Genomic DNA, 16,739 nt, shown 5'->3' with positions numbered 1-16,739 from the left:
TCAAAAGAGCAATTTCTTCTCGGTTACGCGTAACAAAACGTTTTTTATTTTTCTTTTCTTTCTCAAAAGTAATTACCAGAAAACTATGGATCACATACATTTAATGCGGTGATAAACGGATGTGGGAAATGATGTTAATCTCAAAATATTTCTGCAACATGACTTTAATTTAATGCCCTAGTCGTTCTACTATAAACAAGTAATAAAAGAAGCTAACATGTCTTTCATAATGGTCCAAGATAGAGGAATTGTTATACTTTTATACAATTTTAATGTCGCAAGTTTTAAAAATACAATTTCTAAAAGAGTTTTGATTGATAAGGTAAAGGGGGGACTCCTAGATAAAATATTGTAAAAAATAGCTTAAAGATTGTAAGAAACACCTTTAGGTTACGAAAAAAAATAATGTGTGTAAAAATTCTTTGTATGGTCTATCGATATATCCAAAAATGTTCATGTGCAAGTAGGTTATTTAAAATCCATGGCAGCAGGAAACTTGTCACTTTTTATAGATGAGACAAAGGAAAAAAAGATCAAGAATACTTACAAAGTCGAGTGACAGTTCACAATTAGCATACATTTACAATAGGAAGAAGTAAAGCTAACTACTTTCATGTAATCGGAATAGAACATGAAAATGTTTTCATTTCTAATAATTACCTAATTAATTTTATTCTATTCTATTTTATGCCTGGATTAATATGGAGGCTTTTAGCTAAAAGCCTCCATATTAATCCAGTTTGTTCTCTCCGATGCTGCGATCGTACGATCCGTTTTTTCCGGCCGAAGCTTACTGCTTGGACATACGCTAGGAGCGGGGAATAAAAGAGGAATAAATGCATACATGCGGAGCGGCATGGAAAAGCGGTGTCGAAAACGCATCTTCGCCACGCGGCAATCCGCTTTACATTTTGGCGCATGCGTTCAGTATTCAAGATGGCGAACGAAATCGACAGTGCCGCTACAGTGGCTAAAATATATTCTAGCCACTGTAGTACCGCTATCCACGTGTCTACAAATTTTGTTTTGTGCGGCTTGCTTTATTTAGCTAGAAGATTTTGTCGAAGATTCGAACGCAGATTTTGGATTAGAGATATTTTCTTGATCGAGAAAGAACTTGTATACAAAATACGCTTATTCCTCAATTAATTAAGATCCCTNTTAAACAATTACTAGACGATTTATACATTCATACGTTTTTTACGATAACTAAAAAACGGTTTAACGAAGATAAACAATTTTTACAACATAAATTCATTACTTTCATATGGAACTACTTACGAAATTTCAAAACAATTTAAAACCGGAAACGGAAGTTATTAAGATTTTTATCAAACAGAAGCATATTCTACACGAGGAAGGATAAAAGAGTTCGTCTTTAATGATGTTGCTTTAATTAAAAATGAAGCAATATAATTAAAGAAGCAATACTTTCACATGATTTTTTTTCCACTAAAGAGGCAATATCTTTACTTTTTTTGTGCTAAGGAAGACGTATCTTTACAAATTGTTTCTTTAGAAAAACAATATGTAAAGATTAAACAATGAAGATTGAAGTAATGTCATTAAAGAAAAAGTATCTAAAAATATTACTTCATTAATGATTGATTCAATTGATAAATAATTAATTTAATGATTGCTTCAATCATTAAAAAAGCAATAGCTTTTATTTATAGCTTATTTAATGATTGAAAAATTGGGCAATATCTTAAATATCTCATACAAAAGAAGAGATATCATTAACTATTGCTTATCTAAAATATTTATTTAATGATTATCAAATAATAAATTTATATATATATATTTTTTTAAAGCAAATTGTTTTTTTTTCTTTATTAACATTCTTTTAAGTGCGGTAAATGTCTTAAATAATTTAAAATTTTATTTAAAAAAAATAATAAAAAGATTATTTCATTTATTTAATTAAAGAAAGATCTAAAATTGAAACGGGCGAGAAAAGTTTGAAAATAAAATCAAACGGAAATAACAATCGAAGGAAATTGTTCCAATTAAGAAATTTCCAGTTTTAACTCTTTGACTAGTCCCAAATAATTTACACCTTTCCACTCATAAGGTAGCAGATGGCCGATCTTATTACCCATTTGACTTTATTTTATTTTATTATTTTATTTTATTTCCCCCCTTCGACTTTAAACGTTACTTTCCTTACTTTAGATGAAGCATTTCGATAAATCACTATAGCCATTTGCTTTTTGGATTCTTTCTAAATGGTCTTAGGAAAGTTAATTTCCTTAATGCTAGCTTTTTGAAAGTTTGTTACGGGTTTTTGCTCCTTGATATACTCCAAACCTATTGCTACTTCGTGTTTATGTTGGCAATATTGTCAAAATGTTATCGTCTTTCCATTGATATTCACTATTCTTTTTGACTAAATTGCATTATTCTATACGTGTTTACTGGCCATTAATTTCGTAAACGTGCTAGAACCGCCGCTATTCGTAACCTTATTCTAGATTTAATGAGATATTCTAGACAAGAATTGTGAGCTCGAATACTTTCAAACCGTTCGTTTTCTAGAAGTAGTCTCATTTTAATAAAATTACTCTCTCTAATAATTTATTTAAAAGTCATTTTATTTCTGGTCCCATTTGATAGAAATACGAAATTTTAAAATATTTTTTAAAAGAATAAGTGAGGAATTTTTCTAAGTTTTTAAGAAATCTTGTGATGTATGAATATTCCCTATTGGTTTAACTATCTGGTGTGGTGTTTACATTACATATTCGAGATTTACGCGGCGTAAATCTCGTAAAGTGAGCAAAAGAAACTGGATTTGGATCTCGTGTTAAGGTAGTTACGCGAGTGTATAGATGTATTTTGTGTTTTGTGGACCTATAACTAACTATAAAAATCTTACGTACGTCTCATTACAACATAATATTGTTTTTTGTGTATAGAGTGATACGATAACTTTCGTTACAGATAACAAAAGTTTAAACGAGAATTGAGTTTGTTAACCTCAAAAAATTTACAAAACATTGGACACTACTCAATTTGGCCCTTGGAAGAGAGTTGAGGAGATAGTGTAATAGAAGATAGTGTAATAACTGAGAAGAGGGTGGGTGTAGGAACATAAGAGAAAATAACACTTTCATAAAGCATACTTCGATACTACGGATGTGTTTATGTATAATTACTGACCAACGATAACAGTGTAATCAAGTGTTACATGAAAAATACATTATTCTTTCTCTTTAACAAGTTCTTTAAGTAAGAGCTTGCCATAGAATAATGTGACCCAATATAGAATACCCAAAATCTCCCTGTCTAGCTTGGCTACACATATTCCAGGGAAGGTAAAACGTAGTTTTATTTCTGCACAGCTTTATTCTTGAGCCTTTAGAATTTTTATGCATAGCTCAAGAATGAAACCATCTTTTAAGCAAATATAAAAATAATTCTTCTAAAAAAATGGTTTTATTATATTTTGACGACTGTAGAAGAGTACAGTCGAAACATTTTCTAGATTTTTTTTTTTTGAAAAATGTGTTCTTAGAAGCATTGAAAATGTTTTAAACAATTACTAGACGATTTATACATTCATACGTTTTTTACGATAACTAAAAAACGGTTTAACGAAGATAAACAATTTTTACAACATAAATTCATTACTTTCATATGGAACTACTTACGAAATTTCAAAACAATTTAAAACCGGAAACGGAAGTTATTAAGATTTTTATCAAACAGAAGCATATTCTACACGAGAGCAACGTAGTTCATTTTCAAAATATAATCACCAGAAAAACTACACCAAATTTTTAATTTAATTTAAAAAGTTTTTGTAATTTATTTTAAAAAAGATATTTTTCAAATAAATTTGTATAATGTATATCTTTCAAATGATGTCACAGTTCATTACTTTAATCGCAATTCTTCTTTTCATTTTGTAATAATAAATTACTAAAGTTATTAGTAAATTTATATCATGCGGATTCTGTTACAACTCATTTATCATTTACGATTTACTTTTATACAAATGAGCAACAATTTTCAAATAAAAAAGTAACGCTCTGTTGAATTTCTTTACTTCTTTTTCTTTTCTTAACCATAACTGAGTAAATAAAAATAATAAAATAGATTTTATTACTCAATAAGATTATCTCTTACAAACTCTTTCATTACATCTTATTTGTAGTTTAATATCATTGCCTTTTTTAAAAAAAAATCACTCAAATTACGTTTTATTACATGTATTTTAATGTGATTTCTCGGTGTTTTATTATACAGTAAATATACATCTATATTTTTTAATGTGATCGTTATTTTACACTGTTTTCAAGAAGTAAAAATTACAACTAAACCAAAATTGCCACTATTTATCTTTGTTTTTATTCTTGTAAAAGTCGACCCTCCATTGTAAAATCTCGACTTTTTTTTAACAATAAAACGTGACCAGCTTCACCAGTCTTTAACATCAATTTTTTCTCATTTCTTCTTCTTAGTTTACAGCATTGTATTTCTGTTCTTGATTTTTTTTCATTGTTTTAACTCTTTATTCTCATTTATTTCAAGTATCAAGAGTTAAAATTTAACCAATTACAATCCCCTTTACTTTAGTACGTAAATGCTTATTGGTTAACTTCAAACTCTCTTGATAGGAAGTGAATAGTGGCATAAGAGGGCCTTTTTAATTATACTCATCATAGGTTAGGCCAGACCCACAATGCAACGATCAAATAGTGATGGACCAAGGCCAGACATATCTAAAATGGACTCAAATTCGATCCTTCAGAGCAGTAGGCTGACACCTTAACTACATCGGCCGTGGTTCCTCTTTATTTTGAACTTCAATCTGTTAAATTCTTTTGGTTATCACCTCATTTTTCTCAACTCTTTCTCATTTTTTCAACGTAATATTCTGGTTTTTGTCTTTTTTTTAACATTAAGTTTTCGGACTGCAATTTGAAAAAATTATAGATCTTTAAATTTTCACTGTCGTCCGTCCGTCCGTCTGTCTTTTCTCGATCTCGAGAACGGAGTTAGAAAGATTAAAGTCGTGACCAGATGTGAAAACCATAGGGACAGGAGACCCTGATTAACTATATAAAAACTTCGGAATTGAACAGACAATTACGTGATTTCAATTCAAAACTTTCCCTTGAAAGCAGTTAATAGATGACTAGCATGACTCTATTGTTAAAAGAAAAGTATGATATATAGGGGCAAGCCACTACTAATTTGAGATGAAGAGCATTATTATTTCTTGATTTTTCATCTTCTACTTTTCAACATTAATTTTTCATTCGTTTTAATTTGCATCTCTTCACCTTTTATTATTAATTTTCCAATTCTCGCTTTACACTGTAACTCGGCAACTCCTGTTTTTCAACGTCAACATTCAACCTTTTTTTTGTTGTTGTTTTTAATATTAACACTTTGATTTTCGATATCGATTCTTCGATTTTGATTTTTCAATATCGATTTTTAACATTTTTCGATTTTTCTGCATTGGTAACATTGTTTTAGATACTAACTCTTTTTTTCCAACATTAGATGAATTAAATTTCACTCTTACTACTACAAATATCAACCGTAGAAACTTTTAAATGATATTAAATGGTTTGTTTGTATGTCTGTCTGTATAAATTAAAATTAAATAAATTAACAATGTAGCAAATTAAGATTGGATGTAAATTAATAAATCTGTTTTTGTAGTATTACGGAAAGTGTAAAATTACAAAAAAAAAAAAAATGAAATTTAACATCTGTAACTAAGAGTCATTAGTGTTGTTCCGTTGGGAATTATTAAGGATATCGCTAATTAGAACTATAAAATACACTCGAAACTGCTAATTACTTAAAGAATTTCAGCTTTCACATAAGGAATATTTAATATTTTCTTTGAAAAAAAAATTTGATTTTTTTTAAAAAGTCAATCTTCAATATTTCTACATTTTTTTTTACTCAGAGGATGTTGAAACGTCGAGAAATGCAAAAAAAAAATTGGATTTTTTTCTGTTTGTATGCTTGTATGTGGGGGGGCACGATTTTGTTCACCCAATTTGAAGCTTAATTTAATAACCCTGTGCCTTTTGTCCAAAATTTCTTAAATTTTGCAGTGAGGTTTGCGTATTATAAGCATTGATGCTATTAAATGTCGATGGTTAAAGGTCGAGGGGTGGAAAAATAGAGGAGGGTCACGTGTATCTCGATATAATGAAGATTTTACTCGTTATTAGCATGTATAAATCTTTATAAAACCCGTCTCCACCTTCAAAATTAAGCTTTTTGCCATTTTATAATAATTAATAATATAAAAGTTATTTTTAATAAAATCTCGTAACGGATGGAGTCATACACAATTTTAACTCGTTCCAGGAAAGTTAAGCAACTCATTGCTGGATTTTTTTTTCTAATTTTTAATAATAGATTATTACTTAAACTAGAAAATTTTATGTATAAATGCACTTTATACTTGTTTCAATATTCATTATACATACGTTAAGTCCTTAATAATACTTTAAAATTAACTAATTTGATAAAATGTCAATCAAAATATATTTTTATATATGATTAATTTTAAAAATTTTGTATGATTTTTACCATATATAAATACTACTCTGTAAATAAATGAAATTTATTTTTTTTAAATTTAAAATTCCAATTTAAATTATTAATAAATTCATTTGAAATTTTGTACCAGTCGACCCCCTATAACACTGTTGATAATTCCGTTTTATATGAATTCCATGTTATACGAGTCACTTAGATTTTACAAATACGTGAGACGTTCACAGCCCGGTCACGTATTTGTAAAATCTAAGTGATTCGTACAACACGGAATTCATATAAAACGGAATTATCAACAGTGTTATAGGGGGTCGACTGTAATTTGAAACTCGAAAAGAGAGATTTATGATTTTAAATTAATTTTTTAAAGATATATTTTCGTTGTATAGAGTCTCAAAAATCAGTTAACCGAGTTAATTGAAAATTTTAAAATCTCGGTTAACAAAGTAACTCGTATATTAATTAAAGGAATAAATTTAAGATACCAAACTTTAAAAAGTGGTGAAGGAATAAATAAATAAGGTATAAAATATTTAATCGACAAATATATATATATTTAATTCATAACAAAATATTTAACAAAATCCAATTATTAACAGGAAATTACAACTATTAAACTCCCGATCATCCTTAGTTAATTATTAAAAGTTGGAGTTGATTCACTTTGATGTAAAGTCTAACTGACATCGAATAATACAAATAAGATTAATGAGTTATAAATTTCCAACTTGATGAGATTAATTACAAACTATTCTACTTTCGATTATCATGCTTTAAATTACTTTTGTGAGTTATCAAATTAATTAAAAGTAATTTTTATAACTTATTCTAACAAAATGTTTAAAGAGTATCATTTACCTTTATGAGTATATATTTTTTTTTTATTCGCTTCCATTATAAAAATCCTTTAAAGATTCTTCGAAACTCGATAAAATTATCTTTTAATCTCCTATTTTTCCACAATTATAAAGTAAATAATCCACTGCGTTATTTAATAATAAACGTAAAAGTTATTATTGGCTTATGAGTCCTGAAATTGTTTATGAGTCTATTAATNAAACTTTTTTGCACATTTTTGCGGATGAATTTTTATATTGGATATAGAAAATTTAATTTTTTTTCTCTCTTTTAAAGTAAAGAATAAAACATTATATCGAATTTTCAATAGTGGTTAGAAAAAAGAATTTGTGTTTATGCTACAAAGTCTTAAGAAGATGGATGTATAGTTTAAGAAAAATATACGCGAAATCTTTTTTTATTTATTTATATTATAAAAACTGTAGAATCTGTACAGTTTCTTTTGGAATTTTGATAACTTAACATTTATTAATGCATCAAATATTTGATGCCATTTTGAAAATTTTTAGAATATATTTCTTTGAATCAAACAGTAAGAAAGTTAAAAAAAAGTAAAAAAAAATATTTTTTTACTTTCATTTTAACAATAAGTTTGAATAATTTGAAGATATTTTACTTATAACAACATATTTTTATTTATTTTTACAATGAAATTTGTTTTCCATAAATAAATTTTTCCCATCTTACGCTTGGATCAAACTTGAAAATATAATTTTATACAGTTGTTAAATTGAAAATATTTGAGTTTAAAACGTGTTAAACAATAAAATAAAATAATTATTAAAATAAAATATATACATAACTGTTTATCCAATTTATTTTTCAGACCAGCAAATGTTTATCAGAGCTCTGGAGGATTTAACATCGGCTCTAAAAGAATTGAGAAAAAACATGGATTTGCAGGTATTCACTTTCTTTTTTTTTATAAATTTAAACATTTAAATATTTATTTGATAGAATTTTATTGGACTTCCATTCAAACTATTCGTTATATGGCATCCAATACGTGTCTAGCATCATAAATACGATTTAAAGTAAATTTCACTTCATTTGGATATTATCTTTCTAAGAAAAGGTAATGACTTTTTCTACAAAAAAAAATCGCTGCGTATGTTAAATAAATTGAAAAAAGAAATTTAAATAAAAATTGAGTTTCTGGATTATTTAAAATTCAAAAGATATTTTTTCCTTATTTATATTTAATTTTTTTTCAAAATAATTTTAGAATATATTCGACTGTTCTTAATGAATTAATGATTTCGATTAAATTTTAGATAAGAGAGACAAAATATTTAAGAGAAACCCTTGAGAGGTGCGAGATGTGTAGAAGTAAGTAAATTTTATTTTAATATAAAGATTTTAAAATTATTTATAATAAATAATTCTGTTTTACAAAGTACGTTGTATATCTGGCTTGCAATTTGAAAATTTTAGACTTATAAATTCCCAATGGTATCCGTCTATCTGTCTGTCATTTCTTAATCTCGAGAAGGGAATTAGATAGATGAAAATCGAGACCAGAAATGGAGAGCTTAAGGATAGGAGGATCCTGTTAACTATATTCGAATTTCCGATCTAATCAAAAATATGTTATTTCAATTCAAAATTTCCTCCCGAACACAGTTCGATAGATGACCAGCACGACTCTATTGTTATCGGGAAAAGTATCACGTACAGGGGCACCACCGAAATCGAGAGCATATATTTTAGATGAAATTAATTAAAAATTGACGACCTTACAATAATTTTTGCTCGTTTATTTTTTATTCTCTATTGCATTTTATTCAATAGAATTTACACTTTAAATTTCAAATAATTTTATTAAATTTTATGCTATAAAAACTTATAATAAATTATATATATATATAGTATTTTTTTAATATATAATTAAATTTTACGTTCTATCAAAATGGCTTCTTTTTCAATTATTTATTTTTTGACTCAGTTATCAATCTTCTTTATCAGATTATTTTACTCCAAAGAGGATAAAAATGAAGTTAATAATTAATTAATGTTATTATGTATAATAAAAAAAATAACATTAATTAATTATTAATTTTATTTTTACTTAAAATGTATAAATAAAAAATTTTTTCTTGCATAAAATATCTTGTAAAATCATTAAGAATGTTGATATGGAAGCTATCATAAATTTTCATTATTTACAAACATTTGATTTGGGATTTGCTAAATGTTTTATTTATTTATTTTAAGTTAAACTTTAAATACTTTAACTTAATAAACACTTTAATGACTTTTTAATCCTTTAGTAAATTGTATAACATTTTAAAAAATAAATTAAATGACATGTAATTAATTTAAATTAAAAAATAATAATAAATAAATAAAATGCATTTCGTTAATAAAATTTTAAAAGAAATGTTTTAAATATATAAAACATTAACTAATTTTAAACTGAATTTTTAAAATAATGAAAATAAACAATAGCCAGTTTAATTTCTTTCTTTAATTAATAATTTTAATAAAATAATTAAAATATAAATAAATAATTTATTCTGTAATAAAACGTAAAAAATAAAAAATATATTACTATTTTTATATAAACTGAGTAATTAATTTTTGTTTTTAAAAATAATAATTCTAGGTAATTTTATATTTTTTTAAAATGTCATTTTAATTTTTAAATTATGTAATTTTTAAATTTCATCAAAGAAACTCAATAATTACGACATAAATTAATATATTTTAAACAATTTTCTTTTTGTGACGTTTCTAAATTGAATTTTTTGAATACAAAATTTTTATTTCTGACATTTTAATAAATCGCTTTAAATTTTTATTAAATTAAATATATTTTTTTATTCTAAAAATTAGTAAAAAATAATTTCATTTAATAAAGCTTTTTTTTCTAAAATATAATTTAAAAAAACTAATTTTAATTTTTTTTCTTTGAACTTAAAATAATTTAAATTTTATGAAAAACAATTGTCTTCACTTTGTATTGTAAATTTTAATAAATAACAATTTAATAAAATGCACAATACTTTTTGAATTTTTAATAAAATGTAAAATCGATTTTTTTCAATTTTTCAAAAAAAAATTAAAAAACAAAATATCGAAATTTATTTCTTTTACTTGAAATAAAATAATAAAAAAATAAGTAATTGTATTTTATTTCACAAAAACAAAAATGTAATAATCGAAACAATTGAAAATTTCGCAAATTATTTTCTTCTGTTTATCTTGACACTTGAACTCCCTCTCTTTTTCATTTATGATTATATATTTCCATCGAATTAATATATATAAATACAATATAAAATAAATCAAGTTGATAGTGTGTATTTTGAAAGACTTTTATATAAGGCATTTGGCAACCTTAATCAAATCTACTTATTTCTCTGACCACGTCTGTACCTAATTGAATCTTCTTTTGATTCTCGCCATCTGAATTCAATTTCTTTTTTTTCCTCCTTCCCTTTTCTTCCTATCTCTAACAGAAAGACAGATTGTATTATACTTACCTGTTTACGAACTTTTTATTTTTATGACTAAATCACAAGCAAAAATAATAAGCGACATTTGTTTTCCAACAAATTATACGCTTGTAGACTTTTTCTTCTTTTATTTATTATTTTATTTTTTCTTTTATATGTCTATTGAACTTATTGAATTTTCGATATTTGTAAAAATACAATAAAAATCTTTATTTCCGTTAACTTGTAAAATGATCGCTGTTCAGTAAATCATTTTAGTTTTATTTTGAAGTCGAATGTAATTTATTTAACCAAATAAAGTTAAATTATTTTCCTTTTTTTTAAAAAAATTAATTATGTTTTTTATTTATTTTATTATTTGGCTAAAGAATTTTTACAGTGAAATTTAAGATATTTAATTTTTATTTTTCTTTCTCTAAAATATCGATAAAATTACTAGAATAACATCTTACAATACTGTATCATTTTATAGAAAAGTAAATAATACCGTTTGATAGTTTTATTTTTGTAAAATAATAACAGAAAGTATAACTTATAACAAACATAAAATCTCTACTAAATCATACGTTTATTATTGTAAGTAGAACAAATGGAGGATCAATTTTTATTTATTTATTTCGCTAGTGGTATTTTCATTGTGTCTTATAGTAATTTTTACTGGTACTGTATTTGTTACAGGCTTTAGATTATTAGTAAATTTTATCTGTATTTACTATTAAAAATGAACGAATTAATAATTAAATTTTTAAAATTATTTGTAAGTAACTTTTAGTAGTAAATACTTCACCAAAACTTATTAAATTTTATAATTTTTTTTACTTATATCTTAATTATTTCGATGCTTTCTATTTTTTTTTCAGGCATTCGAAATGCATAATTATTTTAAAAAATCCTCTAAAATAAAAATTTTTAACAGAATTATATACTTTATAAAGAAAATGTATCATCTAATTTATAAATTCAGCTATACTTTAAGTGTATATTATTCATGAAATACGATATTTTACTTTATATTTATTAAATAATTTTTAATAATAAATTTATTTTTATGACGAAAAAAAGTAATTTAACATTCTAAAATGAATAATTTTTTAATCTGAAATAAAAAATCATTAAAATAAAGTATCAATCCAACAATACAATACATCGTAAGATTTTTTGAAAAGAATCACCACTTAAGAGGAACTTAAACGTCTATGAGTGGTTAAATTTCCGGATCTCTAGCATCAAATAGGAATTCCAACTAAGAATCTTTCAAGTACTCTCTATAAAGAAAAAATATATATATCTAAAAAATCCGAAAGAAACCTTCAAAAAATTGCCTTTGATATTCTTAGTAAAATATGTATTATATGTAAGATTTTTATGGAAGATACTAAAGAAAGTTTCCCTCATTTAACCTCTATTATACGTACAATATGCTACATTAATACTAAAATCGATGATTTATGAATATGTTGTTATGTTGAAGGAGAGAGTCTCCCTATACCTCAATCTATATAGGATAGCTTGAGGATATTGTCAGCTGCAGGAGACCTCATGGCAGTGATGTAGAAGGCGTTATGTTACTTAGCTGTTAGTCAGGATGTCAGAAAAGGAAGCGTGGTTGGAATTCTGAGATATTTTCTTCCACATTAGTGGATAAAAGCAGGAAAAAAAATATAAAGAAAAGAGCAACATTTCCACAATGAATTTCTAAAGTAACAATACTCATAATCAGTATAAGGTATGCAGTAAATTACTATGACATTTACATGCACATTATTTACAATAAAATACGTGAAAGAAATGTTCTAACTTGTCTCATCTAAATTAATTTTTCTTATGTTACATCATTACTTCCTACAAATTATCATTATTTAAAATTGATGGCTATTTCTTTTCTAATTTTTATTAAAAAAATACGTCAATTTTTTACAAATTATTTTTTTAATTAGTAAAAAAAATTCCTTAGTTTAAAATATATTAAAATTTAAGTTTAAAATATCATGTTTTGATTTTTTAAATTTAAGAATAATTATTATTTTTTGTGCTTTTAGAAAGTAAAAAATAGTTATTAAGATAAGAAACATTCATTACGAGTTTTCAAACGTCATAAAAATAGTAACAAGAACATAAATAATTTATATATTTGTATAAAATATGTAAATTAATTTGCATAAAATATTGATTTTTAAAAAAATTATTTTTCCTTCTACTACAAAAAATAAGTATGCTGATAACTATTGATACTTCTATACTAATAAAGTTACATAGCGTTCTATTATATAAATAAAAATATGCATTCATTTAAGATAATGGCACTTATAAAAAGAAAATATCTTTAAAATGAAAGTTTTGAAAATCTTTTAAATGAAAAAGTTTTGAAATGAATTTAAATTTTTTTTATTATTCCTAATCATTACAAAGAGCAAATATTTGTAAAGCAAATTGTTACGTTTTGAAAATGTAAATATTTATTTTTATTGTTATAAAAGTTTGAAGTTTTATTAAAAAGTCGAAAAGAATAAATAGTTCTTTAAATTTTTACAATTCTTTGTTAACAAATAACGTTTTTAAAGTAATAAATTGTAAAGAGACGTTAATGTTACTATCGCAACAATTCTTGCTTCTGCGAGAATTGACGACCTTTCTGTTACTATCGTAACTTTAGATTTATNATAAATAAGGTATAAAATATTTAATCGACAAATATATATATATTTAATTCATAACAAAATATTTAACAAAATCCAATTATTAACAGGAAATTACAACTATTAAACTCCCGATCATCCTTAGTTAATTATTAAAAGTTGGAGTTGATTCACTTTGATGTAAAGTCTAACTGACATCGAATAATACAAATAAGATTAATGAGTTATAAATTTCCAACTTGATGAGATTAATTACAAACTATTCTACTTTCGATTATCATGCTTTAAATTACTTTTGTGAGTTATCAAATTAATTAAAAGTAATTTTTATAACTTATTCTAACAAAATGTTTAAAGAGTATCATTTACCTTTATGAGTATATTTTTTTTTTATTCGCTTCCATTATAAAAATCCTTTAAAGATTCTTCGAAACTCGATAAAATTATCTTTTAATCTCCTATTTTTCCACAATTATAAAGTAAATAATCCACTGCGTTATTTAATAATAAACGTAAAAGTTATTATTGGCTTATGAGTCCTGAAATTGTTTATGAGTCTATTAATATCTGTAAGGTAACTTAAGACATCGTTAAGACAATGACCGTCTCTTGTACTTTATGTCTAGTTTTAATTAGTTTTTTAATCCTTTCTGCTTCTTCTAGAAATACAATTTTTAAACTATTTTCCTTACAAGTTTCCAAATATACTTTAAAATATCAAAAAGTGATAATTCGAATGGTTAAGACAATTGAGAGTTTAATTTTTACTTGTAAATTTGGCTACAACTTTCAAATTGAAGACATAAATTTGTGTCCGTCTGTGTGTCTATCCTGTTTTCCTTCTGCCCATTTGACTGATCCGTCTGAGAACGGTGCTATATACAATAGATGAAAATCGAGACCAGATATGGAGATATCGGAAGCCCCGATTAACTATATACAAACTTCTGGTCGGGATAGGAAGTCACGTAATTTTTACTTTTCCATCTGTTTTATATATAAGAGGAAAAGTGTGGCAATCGGTCAAAATTGACCTCAAGATCTCTACATTTTGGGAGTCAAGGGTCCTTGAAATGTCGAGAAGTACCAAAAAAGTTGGGTGCTTTTTCTGTCTGTGGATGGGAGCACGATTTTATTCACCCACTTCAAAGCTTAATAATTCCTGTTCTTATTGTCGAAATTTCCTGAAATTTGGCATGATAGCTTGTTTAAAAGTGACATTGATGCTAGTAAAGTTTGGTAGTTAAAGGCCGAGGGGATGGGGAGATAGAAGGGACACGTTTCATATCTACTCATTTCTATCATCAAAATTAAGGTCTTTGGCATTTTATAATAATTAAGAATATAACAAATTTTAAAATAAAATATAATAATAGATGTCACAATACACAATTTTAAATTTTTTGCCGGTTAAGTTATGCAATTCTGTCCTGGATTTTTCAAAAATTAAAATGTGGTTTAAAATTGTATCCCAGCATTGTGACGAAGTCACAATAACCCCCCCTTTTTTTGTTTAAAATACAAAACTAAATAATTCTTTAAATCTATTTCGTTAATTTTGTGGATTATTTGTAATTTTTGTTTTGTTTTATGATTTAATAACTTGTTACTTATAATTTAAGAATATAAAAAAATATAACTCGACAGCATAAAATAAATATAAACGAGCAAGAATTATTTTTATATTTCTTATATTTTATTATTTTTGTAAGAAAATAATAATTGCTTTTTCTAAATTTAATTAAATAAAAATTTGTAATTTATATTATATATAGATATAAACACTACACACTATAAATATTGTTTATAGTAACTTATAATTTTTTACGACAATTTTAAGTACAATACACGTAAGATACATTATGGGGATAAAAAAAATAAATATTTAAAAAGGTGTTTTAAATTATTAAAAGCAAGCATGAAAATTAAATTATTTCCTTTTTATCTTACTCTTTTCTTTATTTTAAAACTTTAAAAAAAAGGCATTACAAATGCACTTTTTTTTTTACATTCTCATCATCCATAGACGTCTGGGAAGAAATTATAAACGTTACAAATGTAGAAAAGTGTATCCATTAGTAGTAGCTAGAAGAAGAAACAAAATATCGAGAAAACATTTTCATATTTTAAAATTACATTTTCATTTTTATGCATCATTAGGAACGAGATAAGAAGATAAGTGCGGCTGTCTACGTTAATGCAAGTCTCCAGAGAGCCTTAGAAGAAGCAGGATGTCCTCCTGGTGATGCTCCACATTCCATACAACCGACTGGAGAGATTTATTTTAATGGAAAAGGTACAACTATCTCCATCTAAAAATACCTAAATACTATGGTATAATAAAGATTTTTGCACTTAATTAACTTAATAGGGGTGTATAGATCACCGATGATGCTTCCACTGTTGTTTATTTACCATGATTTATTATATGACTACTTACCGCTTTTGCCACTATAAGTGGTCATTTTCTTAGTTGCAAGTGTTTTACTTGATCGAGATTTAGTTTTATTACCGTGACAAATTTTAACAGCCGTACAAAATTATCATCTCTTTTTTTTATATTTTGCCCTTAAATTTTGCTTCCAAAATTATTTTTGATTTATATTTTGCATTTTATCTTTACGTGTTTATACTTTATTTCAACTTTTTTAAATAAACTACTAATTAAAATTAATATTTTAATTGGAAAGAGGGTATATTTTATTTGTTAAAAATAATTCCATAGTGCAGTATATTGTAAACAATTTAATACTAATTTTTTGAATGTAAATTTTTAAAATTTAATTTTTCGATTTTTGTATTTAATATTTACATTTTATTTATTTTATTTAATGTAAAATTGAATAAAAAATATATTTTATTCGAAAAAATATATATATCTTTAATATTTATACGTTAAAGCAGTCGAGCAGTCGAGCAGTTTTATATATAAATTTTCATTTTTATGCATTAAAAATTTTAAAACTTACTTTTTAAAAATGTAAATTGTTTTTTTTAAGATAAACTTTTATTTTTATGCTTTTAGATAAAACGAAAATTGAAACTGAAAGTTAATTTTTTTTTTTACTTTTCTTATCTAAAAAAGTACAGATTTCAGTTTCAACAGATAAAATATAACTTAAAATTTGTCTGTTTCAAAAAAGACAATTTTTTTTTCTACAAAAAGTTAAATAAAAGACAACTTTATCTCTAAAAAGATAAATTTTCCAGTAAATGACAATTATTAATAATAATAAAAAAATAACAAAAAAAA

The 16,739-nt window shown here is 24.8% G+C and overlaps 1 protein-coding gene across 1 annotated transcript in view; it reads left to right on the top strand.

The window, feature by feature from the left end:
• The window catches only part of LOC111628402 (cartilage oligomeric matrix protein-like), a 123,877-nt gene that overhangs the window by 79,480 nt on the left and 27,658 nt on the right, over nucleotides 1-16,739 (top strand). Inside the window, exon 4 of the mRNA XM_023372176.1 lies at nucleotides 15,647-15,782. Coding sequence (XP_023227944.1) covers nucleotides 15,647-15,782 — 136 coding nt within the window. The remainder of the gene's footprint in view (nucleotides 1-15,646; nucleotides 15,783-16,739) is intronic.

This window comes from Centruroides sculpturatus, unplaced genomic scaffold, assembly GCF_000671375.1.
Source record: "Centruroides sculpturatus isolate CEXI.00-Female unplaced genomic scaffold, Cexi_2.0 scaffold582, whole genome shotgun sequence".
Classification (NCBI taxonomy): Eukaryota; Metazoa; Arthropoda; class Arachnida; order Scorpiones; family Buthidae; genus Centruroides; species Centruroides sculpturatus.
This window is presented reverse-complemented; position numbering and strand designations above follow the sequence as displayed.